Here is a 27,122-nt window from a genome sequence, read left to right on the forward strand (position 1 = left end):
ATTCAAACAGGCTTTTAAGGCACAACCTGCCCTTGACAAAGCCATGCTGACTATCCCTAGTCAGATTATGTTTCTCCAAATGCCCATAAATCCTGCCTCTCAGGATCTTCTCCAACACATTGCCCACCACTGAAGTCAGACTCACTGGTCTATAATTTCCTGGGTTATCTCCACTCCTTTCTTGAGAAAGGGAACAACATTTGCAACCCTCCAGTACAGTTCCCCATCGATGATGCAAAGATCATCGCCAGAGGCTCAGCAATCTCCTCCCTCGCTTCCCACAGTAGCCTGGGGTATATCTCATCCGGTCCCAGTGACTTATCTAACGTAATGCTTTTCAAAAAGCTCCAGCACATCCTCTTTCTTAATGTCTATATGCTCGAGCATTTCAGTCCACTGTAAGTCATCCCTACAATCACCAATATCTTTCTCCCTGGTGAATACTGAAGCAAAGTATTCATTAAGTACCTCCGCTACCTCCTCCAGCTCCATGCACACGTTGGCATGTCATCGAAGACTCTGGCAAATTTCTACAGATGTACCATGGAGAGCATTCAAACTGGTTGCAATTCTTCCACTCATCCCCACCCCCCTGCCTTCTCCCCATACCCTTTGATGCCCTGGCTAATCAAGAACCTATCTCTGCCTTAAATGCACCCAATGACTTGGCCTCCACAGCCACCTGTGGCAACAAATTCCACTCTCTGACTGAAGTAATTTCTCCGCATCTCTGTTCTAAATGGACAGCCTCCAATCCTGAAGTTGTGCCCTCTTGTCCTAGACTCCCCTACCATGGGAAATAACTTTGCCATATCTAACATTTGGAATGTTTCTATGAGATCCCCCCTCATTCTCCTGAACTCCAAAGAAAATAGCCCAAGAGCTCCCAGACGATCCTCATAAGGTAACCCTTTCATTCCTGGAATCATTCTCGTGAATCTTCTCTGAACCCTCTCCAACGTCAGTATATCCTTTCTTAAATAAGGAGCCCAAAACTGCACACAATACTCAAAGTGTGGTCTCATGAGTGCCTTATAGAGCCTCAACATCACATCCCTGCTCTTATGTTCTATATTTCCAGAAATGAATGCCAACTTTGCATTTGCCTTCTTCACAAACAACTCTGGAGGTTAACCTTTAGGGTATCTTGCACAAAGATTCCCAAGTCCTTTTGCATCTCTGCATTTTGAATTCTCTCCCCATCTAAATAATAGTCTGCTCATTTATTTCTACCACCAAAGTGCACAACCATACACTTTCCAACATTGTATTTCATTTGCCTCTTCTTTGCCCATTCGGCTGTTTGTTTCCTCAACACTACCCGCTCCTCCACCTATCTTTGTATCATTGGCAAATTTAGCCACAAATCCATTAATCCTATTCCAAATCATTGACATACATCGTAAAAAGCAGCGGTCACAACACCGTCCCCTGTGGAACTCCACTGGTAACTGGCAGCCAGCCAGAATAGGATCCCTTTATTCCCACTCTCTGTTTCTGCTGACCAGCCAATGCTCCACCCACGCTAGTAACTTCTCTGTAATTCCATGGGCTTTTATCTTGCTAAGCAACCTCAAGTGCGGCACCTTGTCAAAGGCCTTCTGAAAATCCAAGTACACCATATCTACTGCATCTCCTTTGTCTACCATCTTTGTCAAGAGATTGGTTTTGGCACACATCAACCACAGCCCACCTGTCAACCTCGCGCTTTGCAATTCGCCTACCGGAGCAACAGGTCAACATCTCTCTGGCCCTACATTCCTCCTGGAGAATAAAGACGTATACATAAGGCTCCTTTTCATTGACTACAGCTCTGCCTTTACTACCATCATTCCAAATAAACTGATTCCTAAGCTCCGGAACCTGGGCCTTAGCACTCAGATCAGCAGCTGGATCTTCAACTTCCTCACAGACAGGACCCAGGCTGTAAAAATAGGGGACAAGCTCTCCTCTACAATCACTCTGAGCACCGGTGCCCTACAAGGCTGAGTACTCAGCCCCCTGCTGTACTCACTGTACACCTATGATTGTGTAGCCAAGTTTCCATCAAACTCAATAGATAAGTTTGCTGATGACACAACAATTGTAGGCTGTATCTCGGTTAATGATGAGTTTGAGTACAGAGAGGAAATTAAGAACCTGGTGGCATGGTGCGAAGACAATGACCTATCCCTCAACGTCAGCAAGACGAAGGAATTGGTTGTTGACTTCAGAAGGAGTAGCGGACCGCACGACCCCATTTACATCGGTGGTACGCAAGTGGAACAGGTCAAAAGCTTTAAGTTCCTCGGGGTCAATATCACAAATGACCTGACTTGGTCCAACCAAGCAGGGTTCACTGCCAAGAAGGCCCACCAGCGCCTTTACTTCCTGAGAAAACTAAAGAAATTTGGCCTGTCCCCTAAAACCCTCACTAATTTTTTAGATGCACCATAGAAAGCATTCTTCTAGGGTGCATCACAACCTGGTATGGAAGTTGTCCTGTCCAAGACCAAAAGAAGCTGCAGAAGATCGTGAACACGGCGCAGCACATCACACAAACCAATCTTCCGTCCGTGGACTCACTTGACACCGCACGCTGTCGGAGCAGTGCTGCCAGGATAATCAAGGACACGACCCACCCAGCCAACACACTTTTCACCCCTCTTCCCTCCGGGAGAAGGCTCAGGAGCTTGAAGACTTGTACGGCCAGATTTAGGAACAGATTTTTTTCCAACTGTGATAAGACTGCTGAACGGATCCTGACCCAGATCTGGGCCGTACCCTCCAAATATCCGGACCTGCCTCTCGGTTATTTTGCACTACCTTACTTCCCATTTTTCTTTTTTCTATTTATGATTTATAATTTAAATTTTTAATATTTACTAATTTTAACTATTTTTAATATATTTAATGTTTAATATTTGTAATCCAGGGAGTGTGAAGAGCAGAATCAAATATCGCTGTGATGATAGTACGTTCTGGTACCAATTGTTTGGCGACAATAAAGTATAAAGTATAAAGTATACCCTGCTTGTAATTCCCTTAATAAATTGCAATAGGTTAGTCAGGCAGGATTTTCCTTTCAGGAAACCATGCTGGCTTTGGCCTATCTTGTCAGGTGCCTCCGTAATCTCATCCCTAACAATCGATTCCGACAACTTCCCAACCACTGATGTCAGGCTAACAGGTCTATAGTTTCCTTTCTGCTGCCTCCCACCCTTCTTAAATAGCGGAGTAACATTTGCAATTTTCCAGTCATCCCGCACAATGCCAGAATCTATCGATTCCTGAGAGATCATTGTTAATGCCTCCGCAAACTCTCCAGCTACTTTCTTCAGAACCCAAGGGTGCATTCCAGCAGGCCAGGAAATTTCTCCACCCTCAGACCATTAAGCTTCCTGAGCACCTTCTCAGTCATAATTTTCACTGCACAAACTTCACTTCTCTGACCCACGTGAATGTCCAGTATACTGCAGACATCTTCCACTGTGAAGACTGATGCAAAATACGTATTTAGTTCCTCTGCCATCTCTGCATCTCTCATTACAATATCTCCAGCGTCATTTTCTATTGGTCCTATATCTACCCTCAACTCTCTTTTACCCTTTATATACTTAAGAAAGCTTTTAGTATCTTCAAGACAAGACAAAGGAGCAGAAGTAGGCCATTCGGCCCATCGAGTCTGCTCCGCAGCTCCCCCATGAGCTAAACTATTCACCCATCTAGTTCCAATTTCCGGCTTTTTCCCCATATCGCTTGATACCCTGACTAATTAGATACCTGTCAATCTCCTCCTTAAACACCCTCAATGATTGGGCCTCCACAGCTGTATGTGACAACGAATTCCACAAATCCACGACCCTCTGGCTAAAAAAATTTCTCCTCATCTCTGTTTTAACTGGGTACCCTCTAATTCTAAGACTATGGCCTCTTGTCCTGGACTCACCCACCAAGGAAAACAACCTTTCCATATCTACTCTGTCCAACCCTTTCAACATTCGAAATGTTTCTATGAGATCCCCTTCTTTTATACTCTAATGAATACAATCCAAGAGCCGACAAACACTCCTCATATGTTAGCCCCTGCATTCCAGGAATCATCCCTGTAAATCTTCTCTGAACTCTCTCCAATATCAGTACATCCTTTCTAAGATAGGGGGCCCATAACTGCACACAGTATTCCAAATGAGGTCTCACTAATGCCCCATAGAGCCTCATCAACACCTCCTTACTCTTATACACTATTCCTCTTGAAATGAATGCCAACATAGCATTTGCTTTCCTTACTACTGATCCAACTTGATGGTTAACCTTTAGGGTATCCTGCACGAGGACCCCCAAGTCCCTTTGCACTTCCGATTTTTGAATTTTCTCCCCATCTAAATAATAATCTGCCTGATTATTTCTTCTTCCAAAATGAACAACCGTACATTTGTCAACGTTGTATCTCAACTGCCATTTCTTTGCCCACTCTCCTAAACTGACTAAGTCTCTCTTCAACCTTTCCGTTTCTTCAACACTTCCTGCTCCTCCACCTATATCTTGGTGTCATCCGCAAACTTAGCCACAAAACCATTTCATCCATCATCCAAATCATCGATATACATTGTAAAAAGAAGCGGCCCCAACACCGATCCTCGTGGAACACCACTAGTAACCGGCAACCAATCAGAATAGGATCCCTTTATTCCCACCCTTTGATTTCTGCCTATCAGCCAATGCTCCACCCATTCCAATATCTTTCCTGTAATTCCATGGGCTCTCATCTTATTAAGCAGCCTCATATGCGGCACCTTATCGAAGGCCTTTTGAAAATCCAAATACACAACATCCACAGCCTCTCCCTTGTCAATCTTATTCGAGATTACCTCAAAAAATTTCCAATAGGTTGGTGAGGTAGGATCTTCCCTTCATGAAACCATGCTGGCTTCGGCCTATCTTGTCATGCACCTCGAGGTATTTCATAACCTCGTCCTTGAGGATTGACTCCAATATCTTTCCAACTGCCGATGTCAGACTAACAGGTCAGTAATTTTCTTTTTGCTGCCTCCTTCCTTTCTTAAATAGCGGAACTACATTTGCGACCTTTCAGTCCTCCGGAACCATGCCAGACTCTATTGATTCCTGGAAGATCATTTCCAATGCTTCCACAATCTCCAAAGCCTCCTTCAGAACCCTTGGATGCACCTCATCCGGACCGGGAGACTTATCTTCTTTGATATTAGTCCCCAGTTTCATAGTTTCATTTCATAATTCATCTTTTCCTTCCTAATGACCAGCTTAGTTTCCTTCTGCAAGTTTTTAAAAGCTTCACAATCCTCTATCTTCCCACGAGCTTTGGCTTCCTCGTATCGATATCTCTGATCTACTCTGGGCCTAACGTATCATTGCAGGTACAACAGTGGCTTTATTTCTTTCGGAGTTTGAGGAGATTTGCTACATCACTAAAGACACAAATTTCTTTCTTTTTTTTTGCCGTGTGCCTGCGTGCGTGCGAGTCCGTGCATGTGCATCTGAGTGTCCGTGATGATGTCCTTTTCATGGCTTTTACAAGAGAGAGAGACTGTGTGGCGCGCCACTCCTCGCAGACATTTTCGCGGTACAAGGTCGAGTTGTGATCTCAACACTCAACCCGGCACGGATGGAAAACACACTCGGGGGCGGCCCCGACTGGCTTTGAACCCGGGAACCTCCGCTCCCGGGTCCGGCGCCACCTGCCGGCCCAACACTCACGAATTTCTACAGATGTGCTGTGGAGACCATTGTAACTGCTGCATCACCGACTGGTATGAGGGGTGGGAGATCTACTGCACAGGGTTGAAATCAGCTGCAGAAAGTTATAAACTCTGTCACCTCCACCACGGGCACCGGCCTCCCCTGCAGTCAGGACATCTTCAAGGAGAAAGGCGGCGTCTATCATGAGGGACTCTGCAATTCACGGACAGCTTCTTCCCCTCTGCCATCTGATTTCTGAATGGACAATGAACCCATAAACACTACCTTACTTCCTTTATTATCTCTTTTTGCACTACTTTTTCAAATTAACTTTTTATATAAATATATACTTCTTACTGTAATTTACAGTTTTTATTTTTATGGTTGGTGCGTGGAATGCACTGAGGCAGATACACTAGTGAAGTTTAAGAGACTGCTAGACAGGTATACGGAGGAATTTAGGGTGGGGGCTTATATGGGAGGCAGGGTTTGAGGGTCGGCACAACATTGTGGGCCGAAGAGCCTGTACTGTGCTGTACTATTCTATGTTCTATACATTGTAATGTGCCGCTACTACATAACAGCAAATTTCAGAATTGCGGGTGATATTAAACCCGATTCTGGTCAAGACAGCGCCAAGCTGTGATGTCTGACAAGGTTGTGGCTCAGTACTAATGGATTTTTTTTGGTGGAGGGAGAATATGGAGATGGTTTTCAGGACTGTGCAGGGTCAGCTCAGGGATAAGCGAAGGGATGAGGGAGAGAAGAGATCGGTGCAGTCGTTCAGAGTCTGAAGGCCAGTGATCGTGGAAGACACGTCAACAGACGCTGAAGACGGGGACCAGAGATCTCCAGGTCAGCGAGTCTTGGTGTCGGGGGTGGGGTGGGTGTACAAAGACTGGAGGCCCAGAGGTGGCCTCTCCTGGGTTTGAAGGCCAGTCTGTGTCTCTGTGTGTGTGAGTGGGGGGCAAAGGGAATTACTTCCCTCTCGTTTTACTGTTACTTGGTTTTGATGTTGTCGTTCTGCCGGGCGTTGTGTGCATACGATGTTGGCGCTGGAAGGTGGGGGTGGCACTTGTGGGCTGCCTCCCTGAACGTTGTGTGACGCGAGCGACAGATTTCGCCGTAGCCGTGATAAATAAATTGGATTCGGAATCTGATCTGAAAAAGGGCGGGAGGAATGGCGTGGAAGGAGTCTGAGGTGACTGGCGGAGTGAGGACAGGCTGCATCAGGTAGCGGAGGGGAGACAGCAGCAAGTGAATAATAGGTCAGAATGAGAAAAGTGAGCGGGAAAGAGTTGGGAGGCAGAGGGAGGGCGTGAGAGCCGGGGACAACTGCCAGAGCAGGGGTTCCCAGCTTGGGGCCCACGGACCCCTCGGTTAATGGTAAGGCTCCCCCATGGCATAAAAACGGTTGGGAACTGCTGTGCCAGGGGAGGGGATCTCACGCTCTGCACTCTCACTCAGACGAGAGAGATCAAATTGGGGGTGACGAAGGCGGATGCAAGGTTAGCATTCATCGACTAGAATATGAATGCACGGATGTAACGCTGAGGCTTGACAAGGCTCTGGCCAGAGTTTTGTGAGCGGTTTTGGGCCCCTCAGAAAGGTGTGCTGGCAATTGATGCTGAAGATGTGCCTCCGGTTAGATCGCAGAGGCTTCCACGGGTCCTTTTTAAACGATCGCACACCCCGCTGGACATTAATCACTGTGAGTACTGCAGGCCTACCCCGTCGGCAAGTTGGAGAAACTGGAGGATGTGGACGGTGCGGGTGGTGGTGCTGCCTGCGTCAGAGAGACATCGGAAACAAAGGCGGTTTGCAGTCTAACAGCCAGCGATCACCTCGGCCGCTTTTCCTGCGATCGTTGGACATTGTCAATGTGGACGCTGCCAGTGCAATTTACTGGTTTATAGTCGGACGGCTCGATTGTAGCGAGGACCAGGCCTCAAGCCGCAGTGCCACTTGCTTACAGCCACCCAGGAGAGAGGCACTGGAGTCGGTGCTGCCCCCCAGTGTTCACTTGGCAGAATACAAGCTGTATTGTGTTCTCCGCGGCATTCATGGACAGGGTCTCGAACTGTGCTTTTGTGACTGTATTTTATTGATATTTTATATGTGCCATATGTGCTTTGTGTGGTGTGTGAGTAGCAGTGTTTTACACCTTGTCCCTAGGGTAACGCCATTTCCTTTGGCTGTATGCTTGGGTATTTGTGTATGACCATAAGACAAAGAAGCAGAAGTCGGCCACTTGGCCCATCGAGTCTGCTCCGCCATTTTATCATGAGCTGATCCATTCTCCCATTCAGTCCCACTCCCCCACCTTCTCACCTTTGATGCCCTGGCTACTCAGATACCTATCAATCTCTGCCTTAAATACACCCAATGACTTGGCCTCCACTGCCGCCTGTGGCAATAAATTCCATAGATTCACCACCCTCTGGCTAAAAAAAATTTCTTTACATCTCTGTTCTGAACGGGCGCCCTTCAATCCTTAAGTCATGCTCTCTCGTACTAGACTCCCCCATCATGGGAAACAACTTTGCCACATCCACTCTGTTCATGCCTTTCAACATTCGTATGGTCCAATGAAAATTAAACTTGAACTTGAAGAGTTCGTGAAAACGATTCTGGCAACGGAAGGGTTAATGTATGAGGCCATTCGATGGCTCTGAGACTGTACTTGCTGCAGTTCAGAAGAATGACGTGGGATGTTGAGTTATAAGGAGACGTTGAATAGGTTAGGACTTTATTCTGTGGAGTGTTTGAGAATGAGGGAAGATATGATAGAGAGATAGAAAATTATGAGGGGTATAGACAGGGTAAATACAAGCAGGCTTTTTCCACTGAGCTTGGGTGAGACTAGAACCAGAGGTCATGGGTTAAGGGTGAAATGAGGGGAACTTCTTCACTCAGAGGGTGGCAAGAGTGTGGAACCAGCCACCAGTGGACCCGGGTCTGATTTCAACATTTAAGAGAAGCTTGGACAGGTACATGGATCAGAGGGGTATGCAGGGAGCCCGATGGTCCAGGTGAAGGTTAATGGGATTTAGCAAATTAATAGTTCGGCGTGGACTAGATAGGAAGGGCCTGTCTCTGTGGTGTGGAGCTACCCAGGAATAATCTCACAATTTCCTGACTCAGAAAGCAGTGGAGTGACAGATGGAGCCGTGCCTGAAATGGCTCGGCCCTGGGGGCCATTGTCCTAGAGCACTAGTCCATGCCAGACCATCAATCTGCCTTGCACCCAGACCATAGCCATCCAGATCCCTCCCATTCTCATACTTACCCAAACTTCTAGTCCTAGTCCCACCCCACTTTAGCAGGAAAAGACCCTGCTTGCATTTATCCTCTCCATAACTCATTTTGTATCTGTCAAATCTCCCCTTGTTCTCCTACACACCAGGGAATAAGGTCTGCACCCATTCAACCCTTCCCTCTTAATCAAGTTGTCCCAGCAACTTCCTTGTAAATTTACTTGGCATTCTTTCCATCTTATTGATATCTTTCCTGTAGGACAGTGAGCAGAACTGCACTCTAGATTTGGCCTCACCAACATCCTATCCAGTGGTGCTTGAAAGTTAGTGAACCCTGTAGAATCTTCTCAATTTCTGCATAAATATGACCCAAAATGTGATCAGATCTTTGCGCAAGTCCTAAAACTGGATAAAGAGAACCCAATTAAATAACACAAAAAATAATACTTGTTCACTTATTTGAGAAAAATGATCTAATATTTCATGTATTTGTTGAAAAAAGCATGTGAACCTCTGGGGTCATGCCTTCTACAAAAGTTATCTGGAGTCAGGTATTCCAATCAATAAGATGAGATTGGAGGTGTGGGTTGTAGAGGTGCCCTGCCCTATAAAAAAGACACACAAAGTCAGGTTACTGACAGAGCAACACTCACAACATGCTGGAGGAACTCAGCAGGTCAGGCAGCATCCGTGTTGGGGGGGGGGGGTCCTTATAAGGCCTCTGCCCCTTCCCTCTTCAGTCCTGACGAAGGGTTCTGGCCCGAAAAGTTGACTGACCGTTTCCACGGATGCTGCCCGACCTGCTGAGTTCCTCCAGCGTGTTGTGAGTGTTGCTTTGACCCCAACATCTGCAGATTATTTTGTGTTTAGGTTACTGACAGAGCCTGCTCTTCAAGAAAGATGTGTTTATGTGCATTATCCCTCAATCAAAACAACTTTCAGAGGACCTGTAGGCACGCATGAAGCTGGAAAAGGTTATAAAAGCATTTTCAAAGATCTGAGTGTTTATCACAGTACTACAAACGGAGGGTACTCTCCGAAGAGCACCAACGTGCAATGCTGAAGGAGATGATAAAGAACCCAAAGGTAACAGCAAAGGACCAGCAGAAATCTCCAGAACTTGCTAAAGTCCGTTTGTGTGTCCACTGGGAAAAACACTGAACAAGAATGGTGTTCATGGAAAGACACCATGGAGGAAACCGCTGATCTCCAAAAAAAAAGTCAAGTTTGCAAAAGACCCCCTGGAGGTTCTACAATGTTCCGTGGACAGATGAGTCAAAAGTTGAACTTTTTGGCAGAAATGCACATTGCTTCATTGCTTTGTTAGGAGGAAAAGAGGTCACTGCACACCAACACCAAACCCTCATCCTAATTGTGAAGCACGGTGGAAGGAACATCATGGTTTGGGGCTGTTGCACTGCCTCGGGGTCTGGACAGCTTGCAATCGTTGAGGGAACAATGAATTGAAATTTTTACAGGAGGTTATCAGGGTAGCAGTCAGGCACCTGAAACTTAGTAGAAGTTGGATAATGCAGCAAGACATTGATCTGAAAGACAAGAGTAAATCAACCAACAGAATGGTTTAAAAAGAAAATTAGTGTTTTGGAATGGCCGAGTCAAAGTCCTGAGCTTAATCCTATAGAAATGTTGTGGAAGGCCCTGAAGCAAGCAGTTCCTGCAAGGAAGCCCACCAACATCCCAGAGTTGAAGCAGTTTTGAGAGGAGGAATGGCCTAAAATTCCTCTAAGCCGATGTACAGGACTGATCAAGTTACTGGAAATGTGTGGTTGAAGTTATTGCTGTACAAGGGGGTCACACACCAGTTACTGAAAGCAAAGGTTCACATACATTTCCCAACAAATATATGGATCATTTTTCCAAATAAATAGATGAAAAAACATGATACCCGAAGATCTGATCACATTTTAGGTCACATTTATGCAGAAGTAGAGAAGATTCTACAGGGTTCACAAAGTTTCTAGTGCCACATCTTAACTCCTGCACTCAATACTCGGTTAATGAGGGGCCACTGTGCCAAAAGCTCCTCCAACACCGTAATGCCACTTTCAAAGAATTATAGATCTGTGTTCCCAGATCCCTTTGTTCTACCACACTCCTCAGTGCCCTACCACTCACTCCATCAGCCCTCTCCTGCTTTGCCCTCCTAAAGTGCAACCCCTCACATCCGTCTGCATTAAATTCCACCTGCCATTTCCCAGAATCAGGTTTTTAAAATCTCTGACACGTCAGGAAATTTGTTGTTTTGCAGCAGCAGTATCAGAACCTATAAATCACAGTAAGAACTACTGGTAAATTCAAGACAACTGCACCACTCCAAGGAGTGCTATAGGTTATTCTTACCCTCGGCCATTAGGCTCTATGATGAGTCAATCTATAGCTGACTCCCCCCCCACCCCCCATTAGACTGTTGGAGGGAACTTAATGATTTTTATTCTTTTTTTAAAAATTCTAATGTTTTGCATGTATGTTCTTGGATTGGTTAATTGGCTTCAGAGATCTGGTGGCAGAGTGGAAGAAGCTATTCTTCCTATGTTGAGTGTCTTCATGCTCCTGTACCTCCACCCAGTGAGAAGAGGCACATCTGGGGTGATGGGGTCCTTAATGATGGACGCCACCTTTCTTTTTGGCATGTGACTGCATGCTTGCATGATGTCTTTTTCATGGCTTTTACAAGGCGCGGAGTGAGACAGAGACTGTGTGGCTCTGTCCCGCACAGACATTTTTGCAGTATTTTGCCATTTATTTTACGAGGTCGAGTTGCGATCCCTGAAACTCAACCCGACACGGATGGAAAGCGTACACGGGAGCGGACCCGACTGGTTTTGAACCCGGGAACCTCCGCTCCTTATGCCACCAGCCGGCCCGGACGCCACCTTTTTGAAGATGTTCTCGACGTCGGTGCCCACAATGACGAAAACTGAGCCACACAGAAGCTGTAACTGGGAAATATAAAAGTCTTTATTCACACAGAGAACCCAAGTGACATTAAATAAGTTTGAACCTCCAGGGAGAGTCTCGGAGAATCTCACTCTGACACGATATTTTATGCTTCAACACAAAGACAACAATAAACAATTAACAACAGCTTCAATTGTGGTAATCACTTATTTTAACATTTGCAATATCATCATGTGCTGTGGGCAATCACGGTCTTCCACCTGCATTCTAATAAGACCCCCTTCAGTGTCTTTACAAGATGGATGACCCCAGCCATTATCAATACTCTTCAGAGATTGTCTACCCGGCGTCAGTGAGCGCATAACCAGGACTTGTGATCTGCACCGGCTACTCATATGACCATCCACAGCCTAGGCTCACGGCTTCATGTGACCCTGATCGGGGGCTAAGCAGGTGCTACACCTTGCCCCAGGGTGACCTGCAGGCCAGCAGAGGGAAAGAGGGCCTTACACCTCCTTTGGTAGAGATACACCTCCACCCCACCACCCAAATTTGGAATATAGTCATGTAAATTTGTTCTGGGACCCCCACTCTTCGTGATTTTTACATTTCCCTGGATGAGGAAATGGAAGCATGGGTTAGTAAGTTTGCTGATGACACAAAGGTTGGGGGTGTTGTGGATAGTGTGGAGGGCTATCAGAGGTTACAGCGGGACATTGATAGGATGCAAAACTGGGCTGAGAAGTGGCAGATGGAGTTCAACCCAGATAAGTATGAAGTGGTTCATTTTGGTAGGTCAAATATGACAGCAGAGTATAGTATTAATGGTAAGGCTCTTGGCAGTGTGGAGGATCAGAGGGATCTTGGGGTCCGAATCCATAGGACACTCAAAGCTGCTGCGCAGGTTGACTCTGTGGTTAAGAAGGCATACAGTGTATTGGCCTTCCTTAACCGTGGGATTGAGTCTAAGAGCCGAGAGGTAATGTTGCAGCTATATAGGGCCCTGGACAGACCCCACTTGGAGTACTGTGCTCAATTCTGTTCGCTTCACTACAGGAAGGATGCGGAAACCATAGAAAGGGTGCAGAGGAGATTTACAAGGATGTTGCCTGGATTGGGAAGCATGCCTTATGAGAATAGGCTGAGTGAACTCAGCCTTTTCTCCTTGGAGCGATAGAGGATGAGAGGTGACCTGATGGAGGTGTATAAGATGATGAGAGACATTGATCATGTGGATAGTCAGAGGCTTTTTCCTAGGACTGAAATGGCTAGCTCGAGAGGGCGCAGTTTTAAAGTGCTTGGAAGTAGATACAGAGGACATGTCAGGGGTAAGTTTTTCACGCAGAGAGTGGTGGGTGCGTGGAATGGGCTGCCGGCAACAGTGGTGGAGGCGGATACGATAGGATCTTTTAAGTGACTCCTGGACAGGTACATGGAGCTCAGAAAAACAGAGGGCGCTGGGTAACCTGAGGTAATTTCACAAGGACATGTTCCGCACAGCTTTGTGGGCCGAAGGGCCTGTATCGTGCTGTATGTTTTCTATGTTTGCATAATTATGCATTTATTGTGGTAGCACATCCCAAATTGTAGAATCACTTTGAATATTCAATGCTGGTGGTCTCTCTCTCCCCCTCCCCTTTGCTCACTGCTCCCGAAGGAAGGTCCCTCAATTCCAATGTTCTCCCTCCTGTCGGAGGATGGAGTCAGTGTTTTGGGTTTGTGGATTGGACTCTGTAGCTCACGTTATGATAGGTTTTAGTCATTCCTATGTTGAATCAGGGCAGCCTGCAGATAATAATCACGAAGTTGAACTGAATACAGACCCTTTCAGATTTTTATGTTTCATATTGTGTTTCTCCGCTCATTTTTTTTGTTGCCATTTCAGAGACTTGTTTTTGCACATGGCGGGGCGGGGGGATGGTTTGAAAGTTCTTCTTTGAACGGTATCCATGGCGTTTCTTTGTTTCCTGGCCGTCAGTGGGGAAGACTAATCTCAGGGTTGTACACTGCTAACGTTCTTTGATAAAGTATATTTTGGCGCCTGTTTTGAAAGCAAGACAAAACCCAAGAGGCGAAACAAATCGAGACTTGTCTGGAATTGCGCATTAAACGCACAGATACACCTTCATCAACGCTCAGAAACATCCACCTTTTGTCACCTGTAGTTTCAATGGGACAGAATATTCCCCCCACCCCAGCCACACATTGGTTTTACCAGCCACAAAGTATCACTCAGAAGCTAAACTGTTTTGTCTCCCAAGACTGGCTCACACTTTAGTTAATTGGGCAAGATGGTGCTGTGTTGCGGTCCCCATTAAGGTCATGGCTCAGACATTTTTAGGTTTGCAGGGATTGTTTTAGGGGGCAGGGGTTCCCAACCTTTTTTATGCCATGGACACCTACAAGGCATTTGTGGACCCCAGGTTGGACACTCCCGGATTAGGAACAGGGATTAGAGAGGAGTGAGGGGTCCAGGCCTCTGCTCAGCGTTTTAAAGTTAGCAATGTGACAGAGGACATCTGTCCGGCCTGTATCCAGTGAGGACAGTGGCTGACATGGACACCCCCCCTCCCCCCACAGGTCAGCAGGATCTGGGATCAGAGTTCCGTGCAGGCAGGAGGCACAAGGGCCTCAGCGAGACCAGAGATCGAAGCTTAGGCCTCGTGCTTGGTGTCTCCATCATTGGTGATTCTGGGGCTCGAGGCCTTGAGCCTCATTCATAGCCATCGGTGAGTCCTGGAGATGATTGGAAGACGGAAGCCCGGAGGTCAGTCAGAAGGGGGCAACTCCAGGCCTGTTGGCTGAAGCCTTGGGCCTACCAGTCCTCCTCTGGGGTATATGGGGTGTCAGGGAGGGGTAGCACCTCTGTGGGGGAACATGTCGCATCCTTTTCAGGGTGGTTAGTCCACCTTTGGTCCCCACCTGGCACTCAGCTCTCACCTGTGGCTCCCCGTAGCTGTTTGCATGCGACAGCGGCCACACCCCGGGCAACGGCTTCGACAAGCCGGCTAAACCAGGTGAGGGTAGCCGACGGGTCTCAAACCCTCGGTGAGATAGGGAGTTGCCTGTCCCAGCATGTGAAGACAGACTCCGGCGGATTGAGCGGACGAGACCTATGGAAGGTCCAACGGTCAAGAAAGCGGTCTCCGCAAGTGTCGTGGAACGTGTAGAGCAGGACAAGACACAGAAGATGTCCTGGTCATCCACTGTGCCTAGTCCCATCTCCAGCCGTCTCGACTCTGCCTTGCCGCTGGATCCAGACGGGAATTGGGAAGAGAGAGTGAGGCTGACGCTGCGCAACTCTCCCTCACTTAAATCCAAATCACGCGCTAGTCTCGACACCATCTGGTGTCGAGGTCCTCATCGACGTCAACGATGGACGAACAACAACAACGACAACAACACCAGTCCTTGGGGGGGGGGGGGAACATCGAAGGTCCAACGTCTGCAAGTGAGCTGGAGGACTGTCTACGCGCGTGGGTGTCTGTGTGGGAGAGGGAGGGGGCCTGTTCCCGTTTCATTGTGTTCTGTGTTGAACTGAACATTGACATTGACGACATGCTGTGTCGGTGACGGCAGAATTTGTGGCAACAGTTGTGGGTTGCCCCCCCCACCCCCCCATCGACAGAAATCACCGTGTTTTAAAAAAAAAAGATTCTGAACCTGAACATCTCTCAGAATTATTCCCAGCGAGCAGCCACCATTAGAATCTCTCTGGAGAAGGGCGGAGAACACAGCCCACCGTTGAATCACAGGAGCAGACTTGGGGGGTGGGAGCTGGGGACCCCACCCTGCTCAGGTGCTCTTGGCCTTGGGCCGTTGCTGGTCAGCGGCAGCCTGCGCGGCGCTGAGGTGCCTGCAGGCGTCGAGGATCAGGGCGACGGGGATGAGAATCCACAGGGAGTTCAGGAAGACGAAGTAGAACCAGAAATAGAGGGGGTGTCCCGGCTCGCTGTGCCGGAAGCCGTCCCGGTACTCCGTGAAAAGGTAGAGGACATCGCCGTACAGCTGCCCTGCGGTGGGGGGGGGGGAGGAGGGAGCAACAAGGGGTACATCAGTTAAAGAGCGAAGTTTCGTCTCCATCCACTGCAAAAAGTGGGATTTCCCAATGGCCTCCAACCTTTCAGCATGAGCATTGATTTCTCCAACTTCCAATAACTTCTCCCCCCCCCCACCCACTCACCCCAACTCATCTCCATCTCTGTTCCTCATTTTGGTTCTCTATTCACCTCCCTCTAGTTCCCCCCCCTTCCATGGTCCACTCGTTTTAGTTCCCTTCTTCAGCCCCTTTACCTCTTCTCTGGACCCGGACTTGCTGGAGTTTAGGAGAATGAGGGGGACGTCATTAAAAAAAAAACCTATCAAATGCCTAGACAGAGTGGACGAGGACATTTCCAACAGTGAGGGAGTCTAGAACCAGAGGAATGGAGGGACGTCCCTTTAGAACGGAGACCAGGAGGAATTTCTTTAGCCGGGGGCAGCGAATCTGTGGAATTCGTTGCCACAGATGGCTGTGGAGGTCAAGTCATTGGGCAGAGGCCGAGAGGCTCTTGATTAGTAATGGAGTCAAAGGTTAGGGGGAAGAAGTCAAGGGAGTGAGGTTGAGGGGAGATGATAAACCAGCCATGGAGTGGCAGAGCAGACTCGATGGGCTGCCAAGTCAAATTGCTCACATGTCCGAGGGCCCATCACTTAACAGGCCCCCAACCCGGTCTCACTCACAGCTCCCTCCCCCAATTTATTCCGGCTTCTGCCCCCTTCCTTTCCAATCCAGATGCAGGGTCTTGGTCCAACGTAGGCTGTTTATTCGACTCCATTGATCCTGCCTCACTTGTTGAGTTCCTCCAGCATTTTGCGAGAAACTCCCTCTATACCAAGAGATCCAAACCTTCATGACATTCACCAAAACCATTAAGCAAGTGGTCCGTGGATTCCAGGTTGGGAACCCCTGCTCGACACTGTCCCATCACACACTCCCAGAGTCAGACACAGAGTGTACCTCCCTCCACACTGTCCCATCACACACTCCCGGGGACAGACACAGAGTGAAGCTCCCTCCACACCATCCCATCACACACTCCCAGGGTCAGACACAGAGTGAAACTCCCTCCACACCGTCCCATCACACACTCCCGGGGTCAGACACAGAGTGAAACTCCCTCCACACCGTCCCATCACACACTCCCGGGGTCAGACACAGAGTGAAGCTCCCTCCACACCGTCCCATCACACATTCCCGGGGTCAGACACAGAGTGAAGCTCCCTCCACACCGTCCCATCACACACTCCCAGAGTCAGACACAGAGTGTACCTCCCTCCACACTGTCCCATCACACACTTCCGGGGACAGACACAGAGTGAAACTCCCTCCACACCGTCCCATCACACACTCCCGGGGTCAGACACAGAGTGAAGCTCCCTCCACACCATCCCATCACACACTCCCGGGGTCGGACACAGAGTGAAGTTCCCTCCGCACCGTCCCATCACACACTCCCGGGGACAGACACAGAGTGAAGCTCCCTCCACACCATCCCATCACACACTCCCAGGGTCAGACACAGAGTGAAACTCCCTCCACACCGTCCCATCACACACTCCCGGGGTCAGACACAGAGTGAAACTCCCTCCACACCGTCCCATCACACACTCCCGGGGTCAGACACAGAGTGAAGCTCCCTCCACACCGTCCCATCACACACTCCCGGGGTCAGACACAGAGTGAAGCTCCCTCCACACCGTCCCATCACACATTCCCGGGGTCAGACACAGAGTGAAGCTCCCTCCACACCGTCCCATCACACACTCCCAGAGTCAGACACAGAGTGTACCTCCCTCCACACTGTCCCATCACACACTTCCGGGGACAGACACAGAGTGAAACTCCCTCCACACCGTCCCATCACACACTCCCGGGGTCAGACACAGAGTGAAGCTCCCTCCACACCATCCCATCACACACTCCCGGGGTCGGACACAGAGTGAAGTTCCCTCCGCACCGTCCCATCACACACTCCCGGGGTCAGACACAGAGTGAAGCTCCCTCCACACCGTCCCATCACATATTCCCGGGGTCAGACACAGAGTGAAGCTCCCTCCACACTGTCCCATCACACACTCCCGGGGTCAGACACAGAGAGGAGCTGTGCTGACTGAGCTGGGAGAAATCGAGGCAAAACTACTGGATAAAGTTCGTGGAATACTTTGGAAATGGCACTAAAAGTCTCTTGGACAACTGAGTGAGTGACGGCACTGGTGTGGAAGCTCGGTGTGGAGTTTTACTGCCGCTTTGGGCTGGGTTTGTTGCCGGCTGCTAACTGCGTAGCTCCCAGCTGCGGCCGCTGGCAACTCGCCAGGAAGCCGGTTCACTCCAAAACCGGAGGCAAACGCCGTTGTTCCCCCCCCCATTGAGTAAACGGGGCAACGTTCCTCCTCCTTTATCTCCCTGATTTTCGTCCGGTGTCGGAGCCGGAGCATCTCAAAGGACGTTTCGACCTCTCCCGGCCTGGGTTTCTGCAAGTCCGACGGAGCCTTTCCTGGCGCTGAGCCAGTGAGGAACTGTCGACTGCAAACTTTCCCGGCCAGTTACTTGATTCGCTCCAGGACTTCTAATCGACACCGCTGTAAAATTTCGCGGACTGGAAACAGCGCCAGCATGCCAGACCGGTCTCCAGGGAGTCACGGGCCTTCGGGGAGTTACGCAAGGGCGGCTGCCTCCCCGGCCTCTGACAACGCCCTGTTTCGGTCGGTGAAGGTGGAACGTGGGGTGCAATGTATTTTGCGCCCTGGAATGACACTAGAAAAGTGTACGGAGGCAATGGAGGACCTGGTGGGGAAAGGTAGTATTTTGGCCACCGAAAAGGAGTTCGGAAAGGTGGTGTTCTATCTGGCAAATGAAGAGCTAGTGCACCGGGCCCTAAGCAGGGGAGTCACGGTAGACAACATCTTTTTACCTATGGAGCTGGTGACGGCCCCCACGCAACGTATCGTGCTTGGGCATGTTAAGCCTTTCATTCCGAATGAGGACCTGCTTCCCCCACTGGCCCGTTTAGGGCAAGTAAGGTCGGAGATCACTGCCATCCGACACAAATTTAAGAGACGCACCCTCCACGCCGTAATCTCTTTCCGGCGTCAGGTATTCATGCAGCTGGAAAGGGAGGACGACGTTGAGGGCCGGTTTACTGTCCGGCACGAGGGAGTAGATTATCAGGTGTACTGGAGCTCCGAGCGCCCACGGTGCCATGCGTGCAGGGAGGTGGGGCACTTTCGGAGGGACTGTCCCAACACCTGGAACCCGAGGGAGCCCACTTCGGGCACCAGTGCCCCAGCTACCTCTGCCCCTGATCCTACTCCTGCGCGTGCGCCTGCGCCTGCATCTGACCCTGCCCCCGCCCGTGATCCTGCCCCAGCCCCTCACCCTGCCCCTACTCCTACGGTTGGGTCGGTCCCTGCTCCTCTCCCTGTGGTTCAGGTGGGGGACGGGGTGGAGTCTGTACGGAGTAAGAAGGCAAAGGGGAAATCCAAACACAGTAAGAAGTCGACCTCTGGGGCCGCAGAGCTCACGCCCATTTCCCCTGAAGTGGAGCGTGGGGCTCGGGGAGGTGCGCAAGCAGATGGAAACAGAGAGCACCGCCCCATCGGTGAAGTCTGCACCTGTGTGCTCCTCAGGCGTGAAGAGGAGAAGGGAACGTTCCCGCAAGAGGGCAGGGGATGTAGATGCGGGGGAGTCCCAGGAAGGGGTGGGAATCCGGGTAGGGGTTGGTTCTAAACCTGAGTCCTCAGATGTAGCCACCAGTCCTGGGGTAGATGGTGTGGTTGTGCAAAAAGCTTGTGATAGCCCTGTTTGCACAAATGAGGCAGCCCTGGAGGCCTCCACCCAGGACTTACAAGTCAGCGCCTCTCTGGAGGCAAGCGTATCAAATAGTGTAAGAGGAGACGAGACAAAGCTCTCTCATTCTCAGCACCAGGCGGCTTGTGAATCCCTTGGACCAAAGGTGCCGGGTTCCCCTTCATACCTGCCCCCTGGGGAGGACGATATTCTGTGCACGTCTACCCCAGCAATTAATGGCTTGCAGAGAGTCCCTGGGGATTGTCCCTCCACTGTTGCAAATGTGGATGAGGCTGATGCGACGGTGGAGCGGGCAAGTAAGAGCGAGGTGCCCGCTGTGTGGTGTGGGTCACAGGCGCAGCCATCTATTGGAACATGCGGGGAGGACGATGGGGATTCTGTCTGCAGTGACAGGTTGGAGGGGGACTCCTTCGATAGTGAAACAATGGCCATCCTCACCCCTCCTGAGAAATCCCCATTGATAACTGTGGAGGAAATTAAGCATTTCATTCTCACCTCTGAGGGTGCCAAGCACCGGCCTCAGCTAGCCTCGCTTCGCTGGCCCAGCATGCCGAGGCTGGTGAGGTCCCTGCGAGTCATCCTCAGACGAAAGGGAAAGGGAAAGAGGAATGCGGTGGTGGGGAACGACAGACGGCAACTAAAATCTTTCCTAGATGACCTAGTAAGGGACATCAGAGGGAGAAGCAGCCTCGCTCCTACGGGGGATGGTGGGTCACAGGGTGGCGTTGCTACCACTCGAGCCCGGAAGGCAAAAAGTATCCTTGCTTTCTTTCGGGACAGTGTGGTGGAGGGCGCCTCCGCTCTCACCGGAATGGGCACAGCTGCTGAGGCCTAGTGTACTCCCGACATGAAGCTTACCATAGCTAGTCTCAATGTAAACGGCAGCAGAGGTCCTCTTCGCAGGCATAACAATCTCTCAGTCCTCAGGGATGGGCGGTATACGGTGAGTTTCCTGCAGGAAACCCATACCATCCCTGGGGACGAGTCCGCTTGACTCCTGGAGTGGCAGGACGGGGTCTACTTGAGCCACCTCGGCTCCAACTCTAGCGGGGTGGCGATCCTGTTGGCCCCGACCTTCCAGCTAGTAATTGAAAAAGTCCAAGACATTGTGCCCGGCTGTCTGCTCCACCTGGCTGTGCGCCTGGATGGCGTACCATTGCATTTTATCAATGTGTACGCTCCCAGGCGCGGTGTGATGCAGACCCGCCTATTCTGTCAGCTGTCCACCCTGCTGAGTTCCATCGATCCTGGGGACTGCGTCATCCTCGGGGGAGATTTCAATTGTACCCTCGAGGCGGAGGACCGCTCGGGCCTCCAACGCGACCCAGCATCAGCAAAAAAGTTAAAGGAGCTAGTCGGCTCCTTTGACTTGGTGGACAGCTGGCGGAATTTTCACCCCAACTCTAGCGCCTTCTCGAGAAGGTCGAGAGAAGGAGGTTCCAGGATAGACCGCATTTACATCTCTCGGGCCTACGCCTCCCGCGTGTCGGCGTCCTCCATGCAGCCAGTGTCGTGCTCGGATCATCACCTTGTGTGGATGGAATTTATTCCACTACACCCTCGGGTGAGATCCGGGTATTGGCATTTTAACAACCGGCTGCTGGAGGACAGCCGGCTCCGGGATTCGTTCCGAGCGTTCTGGGTCTCCTGGAAGGAGAGGCGGAGAGAGTTCTGCTCCCTACGGCTGTGGTGGGATGTGGGCAAAGCCCACATCGGGTTTTTATGTCGGGAGTATACTGGGGGTCGACAAAAGGGCGGGGCTCTGAGATTGAGCAGCTTGAGAGAGCGTTGCTTGACCTGGAGTCCCGTCTCGGTCTGACCGCTGGAGACCAGCAGCTGTGGCAGGAATACCAGGAGAAGGAGGACGCACTAAGGAACCTGCAGCTCCAGCAGTCCCGAGGTGCGTACGTGAGGTCACGGATCCAAATGCTGCAGGATTTGGACCGTGGCTCACCCTTCTTCTACTCGTTGGAGAGGTGGCGGGGAGTTCAGAAGCAGCTAGTGGAGCTGCTGGCTGCCGATGGCTCCTCCATCACGGACCCTGATGGAATTAACAACGAGGTCCATTCATTCTATCGGTCCTTATTCTCACCTGATCCGTCAAATGCAGAGGCATGTAATGAGGTCTGGAAGGATTTGCCTAAGGTCAGCCCAGAGGACGCAGTGCATCTGGACGCCCCCCTGACTCGGGAGCAGCTGTCCACTGCCCTTCGGCAACTCCGGAGGGGCAAGTCCCCTGGTTTGGATGGTCTGAGTGTTGAGTTTTATCAGGCTTTTTGGGATGTCCTGGGGGATGATTACAGCCATGTCCTAGGGGAGAGCCTAGCCACCGGAGAAATGCCCCTCTCATGGTGAAGAGCTGTTGTGGTCCTACTGCCCAAGAAGGGAGACCTGCGCCTGCTAAAGAACTGGCGGCCGGTCTCCCTCTTGTGCGTGGACTACAAGATCTTCGCCCTGGCAATGGCCAACTGTCTGGGTTCGGTAATTGGACAGGTGGTCCATCCTGACCAATCTTACACAGTCCCAGGCTGCTCCATTCAGGACAATGTCCACCTAGTGAGGGACTTGATTCAGCTACAACAGGAGACTGGGACCCCGGCAGCGTTTCTTTATCTTGACCAAGAGAAGGCGTTTGACCGGGTGGACCACAGTTTCCTGGTGGGCACCCTGCAGGCTTTTGGGCTCGGACCACACTTTGTGGCCCGAGTTTGGCTCCTATACTCTGCCACAGAGTGCCTAGTTAAGATTAACGGATCACTGACAGGACCTATTCCCTTCCGAAGAGGAGTGCGTCAAGGGTTCCCCATGTCTGGTCAACTGTATGCGATCTGTGTCGAGCCATTCCTCGGCCTTCTTCGTAGAAGGCTGACAGGTCTGGTTCTGCGCGAACCGGACATGGGGGTCGTCCTCTCGGCCTACGCCGATGACGTACTCCTCATGATGACAGACCCCTGTGACCTGCGGAGGATGCGCGAGTGCCAAGATGTTTTCTCGGCAGCATCCTCCACGAGGATCAACTGGGCGAAATGTTCCGTACTCTTAGTAGGCCAGTGGCAGGTGGACTCCCTGCCAGAGGAGATGAGAGCTTTTGAGTGGAGCACCAGACGTCTTCTCTATCTGGGAGTCTACTTGAGTCCTTCTGGGGAGACCTGGCTGGCGAACTGGCAGGACCTGGAGACAAAGGACATGGCCCGGCTAGGGCGCTGGTCAGGCCTTCTCAGGGTGCTTTCCTATCGAGGCAGGGTGGTGGTCATAAACCAGCTGGTGGCCTCCATGTTGTGGTACCGGATGGTCACCTTGGTCCCCGCCCCCTTTGTTGCGAGAATGCAGAGGAAGCTAGTGGACTTCTTCTGGGGAAACAGGAAACACTGGGTCTCTGCAGCGGTTCTGAGTCTCCCAGTAGGAGAGGGCGGACAGTCGCTGGTGTGTGTACGCACACGACTGGCGGCTCTCCGCCTCGGGACTCTGCAGAGATTCCTGTACGCCGAGCGCCCTCCCAGGTGGCACGTGTTGGCGACTTTCTTCCTCTGGAGGGGCTGCTGTCTTCACGAAGATATGCAGCTACCACCGGCAGGCGTCAGCCGTGCTGCTTTGCAGCGGCTGCCCGGCTTCTATCAGGACCTACTGAGAGTCTGGAACATGGTGGCCTCAGGCCGGGAATCCCCTCCTCTGGCAGAGGGCGGGGTCCTGGCCGACCCTTGCCCTGCCTCAACGGATGTCGGTACGGCTCAGGTGTGTGGATCGACTCAAGCTGAGCTGCTCGTCGGGCCCAGGCCCCGCAGCCTTACCCGAGAGACGAACCCACACAACTTGAGCCGTCTTTCATCGACACCCACAATCCCATTCAGGGATGCAGGCAGGAGGTACCTTTATGGGCTGCTGCTCCACACCCTCCACTTCCTAGCCCTTGTCCACCGTCCCGACACGCCATGGCGGTCGGTCTTTCCACCTGGAGGTGAGGGGGGTCCCCAGTGGAAGTCCCTTTACGAGGGAGCTCTTCCCATGCACCTTGGGGATCTCGGCTGGAGGGTGCTGCATAAAGCGGTACCCTGCAATAAGTTCTTTAGTTTGTACACGGATCTCCCAGCCGCGTGTCACTTCTGCGGGCTGGAGGAGACCGTGTACCATACGTACGTGGAGTGTGTGAGGCTGCAGCCCCTTTTCGCGTATTTGCGTGAGCTGCTTCTCGCCTTCTGGTCGCATTTCAGTCCCACCCTATTCATATATGGTCATCCAGTAAGGAGGGGGGCACAGAGGGATGAGGATGTCCTTGTCAACTTGATCCTGGGGCTGGCGAAAATTGCCATCCGTGGCTCCTGGAAAAGGGTGGCAGGAGGTTCTCCCCGGGCGGACTGCCTGGCTATGTTTAGGGGGTATGTTCGTGCCCGGGTGAACATTGAAAAGGAATACGCACAGTCCACGGCGACCGTAGAGGTGTTCCGGGACCGTTGGGCTCCGCGGGGTGTAAATGCCATCATTGATGAGGATGGTAATATATTGGTTTAACATGTATTGGGTCTGTTTGTAGTAGTAAATGTGTTAGTCACTGGTTTTGTACATACTGTATAGCACCAACATTTGTAATAAAGAATTTTGTTTAAAAAAAAATGTCAGACACAGAGTGAATCGCCCTCCACGCCGTCCCATCACACACTCCCAGGGTCAGACACAGAGTGAAACTCCCTCCACACCGTCCCATCACACACTCCCGGGGTCAGACGCAGAGTGAATCTCCCTCCACACCGTCCCATCACACACTCCCGGGGTCAGACACAGAGTGAATCTCCCTCCACACCGTCCCATCACACACTCCCAGGGTCAGACACAGAGCGAAGCTCCCTCCACACCGTCCCATCACACACTGCCAGGGTCAGACATTCCCACACCGTCCCATCACACACTCCCGGGGTCAGACACAGAGTGAAACTCCCTCCACACCGTCCCATCACACACTCCCAGGGTCAGACACGGAGTGAAACTCCCTCCACACCGTCCCATCACACACTCCCAGGGTCAGACACAGAGCGAAGCTCTCTCCACAGCGTTCCAATCCTGGGGTCAGACAGAGTTTGAGCTCTCTCCACACCAGCCCAGCACACCCCCTTGGGGTTGGACACAGGTGAAGCCCCTGCACCAAAGTTCCAGTCCCCTTCCCCACCCGCGAGGATCTGTGACACTTACCCAGTGAGATGATAAGTTGCAGGACAAGTCGGTATGGCTTATTCTGAAGGAAAGCAAAAACTGTCCAGATACTCAGGGGACCCCAGGCCCAGGCTGTTATGGTCTCCATGCAAACAGTGAAGTTGTCACTGCTGTGGAGAGAGTGGAGAAGATGACAATGCACCAAGAGAAATTCATTTACCTTCATATTTTAAGGGTACTCCCCATTCTGATGGAAGAAAGTACATTTAAACACTGTCGCTCAGTGGCCACTTTATTAGGTACGCCTGCTCGCTAACACAAATCAGCCAATCACGTGGCAGCAACTCAATGCAGAAAAGCATGCAGACATGGTCACGAGGTTCAGTTGTTGTTCTGACTGACCATCAGAATGCGGAAATGACCGCTGCTGCCAGAGGAGGTGGTCTGAGCATCTCAGAAAATGACCTCTTGAGATTTTTACACGCAAGAGTCTCCTGAGCAGGGGCTCCCAACCCGAGGCCCACTGGCCCCTCAGGAAGGGCCCATGGCATAAAAACGGCTGGGAGTCCAGAGATAACAGAGCATGGTAGTACAGAGCATACAAAATTTTGAAAGGGGGAGATAAGATAGAAGTAGGAAAGTTGTTTCCATTGGCTGGTGAGACTAGAACTAGGGGACATTCGGGGAGAAGATTTAGTACGGAGATGAGGAGAAACTGTTTTTCTCAAAGAGAGGTGAATCTGTGGAATTCTCTGCCCAGGGAAGCAGTTGAGGCTTCTTCACTAAATATATTTAAGATACAGTTAGATAGGTTTTGACATACGAAGGGAATTGAGGGTTTATGGGGAAAAGGCAGGTAGATGGAGCTCAGTTTACGGACAGATCAGCCGTGATCTTATTGAATGGCAGGGCAGGCTCGATGGGCCGGATGGCCTACTCCTGCTCCTATTTCCTATGTTCTCATGGTACAAGAAACAAAACAAAAAACAACCAGTGAGCAGCAGTTCTGGGTGTAATCAACTCGTTAATGAGAGAGGTCAGAGAATGGCTAGGTTGGTTCAAGCTGACAGGAAGGTGACAGTAACAGAAATAACCACACGTTACAACAGGGGTGTGCAGATGAACACACATATCAAACCTGGAAGTGGATGGGCTACAGTAGACCTCAAACAGACACTCAACGGCCACCTTACTCGGTCGGGGTTATGTTATGATCACTATTGCGGATATGCTCCCCCAGACGGAGATCCGATTCATCCAGCCAGTAGACAGTAAATGTAGGTACTCACCTGATATACCGGCTGTCACCCTTGGCGTATTCCTTCCCTGTAACAGGAGAACATACTGAATTAAATACTGACAGGGCACCCACCTCTGAGGGTGGGGTCAGTGCATGGGGGAGGGGCTCCCTCTGCCTCCCTTCCCCTGGGCTGACAATCCCCACCCAGCCTGTCACTCCCATATCCTTCACCCCCCAGGCCTGACAATTCTTCCCCACCCCACCCACCAGCAGCTTCACTTCCAAACCCCCTATGCTCACAGGTATCCCTGACACCCTCCTCCTCCCCCAGGAGACCACCGATGCCTCTCCTGCCTTCCTTCACCCACCCCACCGCCCAAGAAGCCCTCTTTTCATCCCTGCATCAACCCTCAGGGACGGCCTCCCCTCCCCACCCAGGGGAAACCTCCCTTCACCCGATACTCACAGATTTGCGACAGGAAGGCCTGGTCGCCGGCCAGCTGCCCGTGGTACAGGCTGAACCAGCCCTCGATCACGCCGTGCACGAAGGCGCAGACCGCGAACCAGCAGACGACGAGCCGGCGCGCTACCCCCGGCCGCCCGGCCCGGGCCCGGGCCGTCAGCAGCCAGGTGCCGGCCAGCAGCAGCCCCGAGCCGGCAAAGACGAAGGACAGCAGCTTCCAGAGCGGCTTCTCGTTGTGCCGGTAGCCGGGCAGCTGCAGCTCCCGCGGCCAGTACGGGTGACCGGTCGTCGCCGACTCCGCCATCGGTTCAATGACCTGGCCGCCCGCCTTCGTCCCTATGTTTATATGTTAGCCCAGATCTGGGCCGTTCCAACCTTGATAGATACCTTCTAAACCAATAGTAATTAGGTACTCTTTGATTGACAGCGCCGTCTACAAGTCATTGAAGACGGGGATAACAACAAGCGGAGGGAAACTGATTGGACGCAATTCCACCAACGAACGTCATCCCAGAACTGGGCCGTTCCAACAATGATAGACACACTCTAGACCAA

General features: G+C 51.1%; 1 protein-coding gene across 1 annotated transcript; it reads right to left on the reverse strand.

The window, feature by feature from the left end:
* Positions 1–13,728: 13,728 nt before the first annotated feature.
* On the reverse strand, positions 13,729–26,917 carry ebp (EBP cholestenol delta-isomerase). Its single transcript, XM_063034738.1, has 4 exons — positions 26,571–26,917; positions 26,154–26,190; positions 24,904–25,034; positions 13,729–15,886 (listed from the first exon to the last, which is right to left on the reverse strand). Exons 1-4 carry the CDS (start codon positions 26,869–26,871, stop codon positions 15,669–15,671), a joined length of 687 nt encoding a protein of 228 aa, XP_062890808.1. The 5' UTR covers positions 26,872–26,917; the 3' UTR covers positions 13,729–15,668.
* Between the last annotated feature and the right edge of the window lie 205 nt (positions 26,918–27,122).

Source organism: Mobula hypostoma, chromosome 28, assembly GCF_963921235.1.
Source record: "Mobula hypostoma chromosome 28, sMobHyp1.1, whole genome shotgun sequence".
Lineage (NCBI taxonomy): Eukaryota > Metazoa > Chordata > Chondrichthyes > Myliobatiformes > Myliobatidae > Mobula > Mobula hypostoma.

Bases quoted from the DNA above. Each gene is read 5' to 3' on its own strand.
- ebp (XM_063034738.1), bottom strand. From the start codon at position 26,871: ATGGCGGAGTCGGCGACGACCGGTCACCCGTACTGGCCGCGGGAGCTG. The intron at 26,191-26,570 runs GTGAGTATCGGG...CTCCTGTTACAG, and splicing joins GGCCTTCCTGTCGCAAATCT to GGAAGGAATACGCCAAGGGT. The intron at 15,887-24,903 runs GTAAGTGTCACA...CCCCCACCGCAG, and splicing joins GCAACTTATCATCTCACTGG to GGCAGCTGTACGGCGATGTC.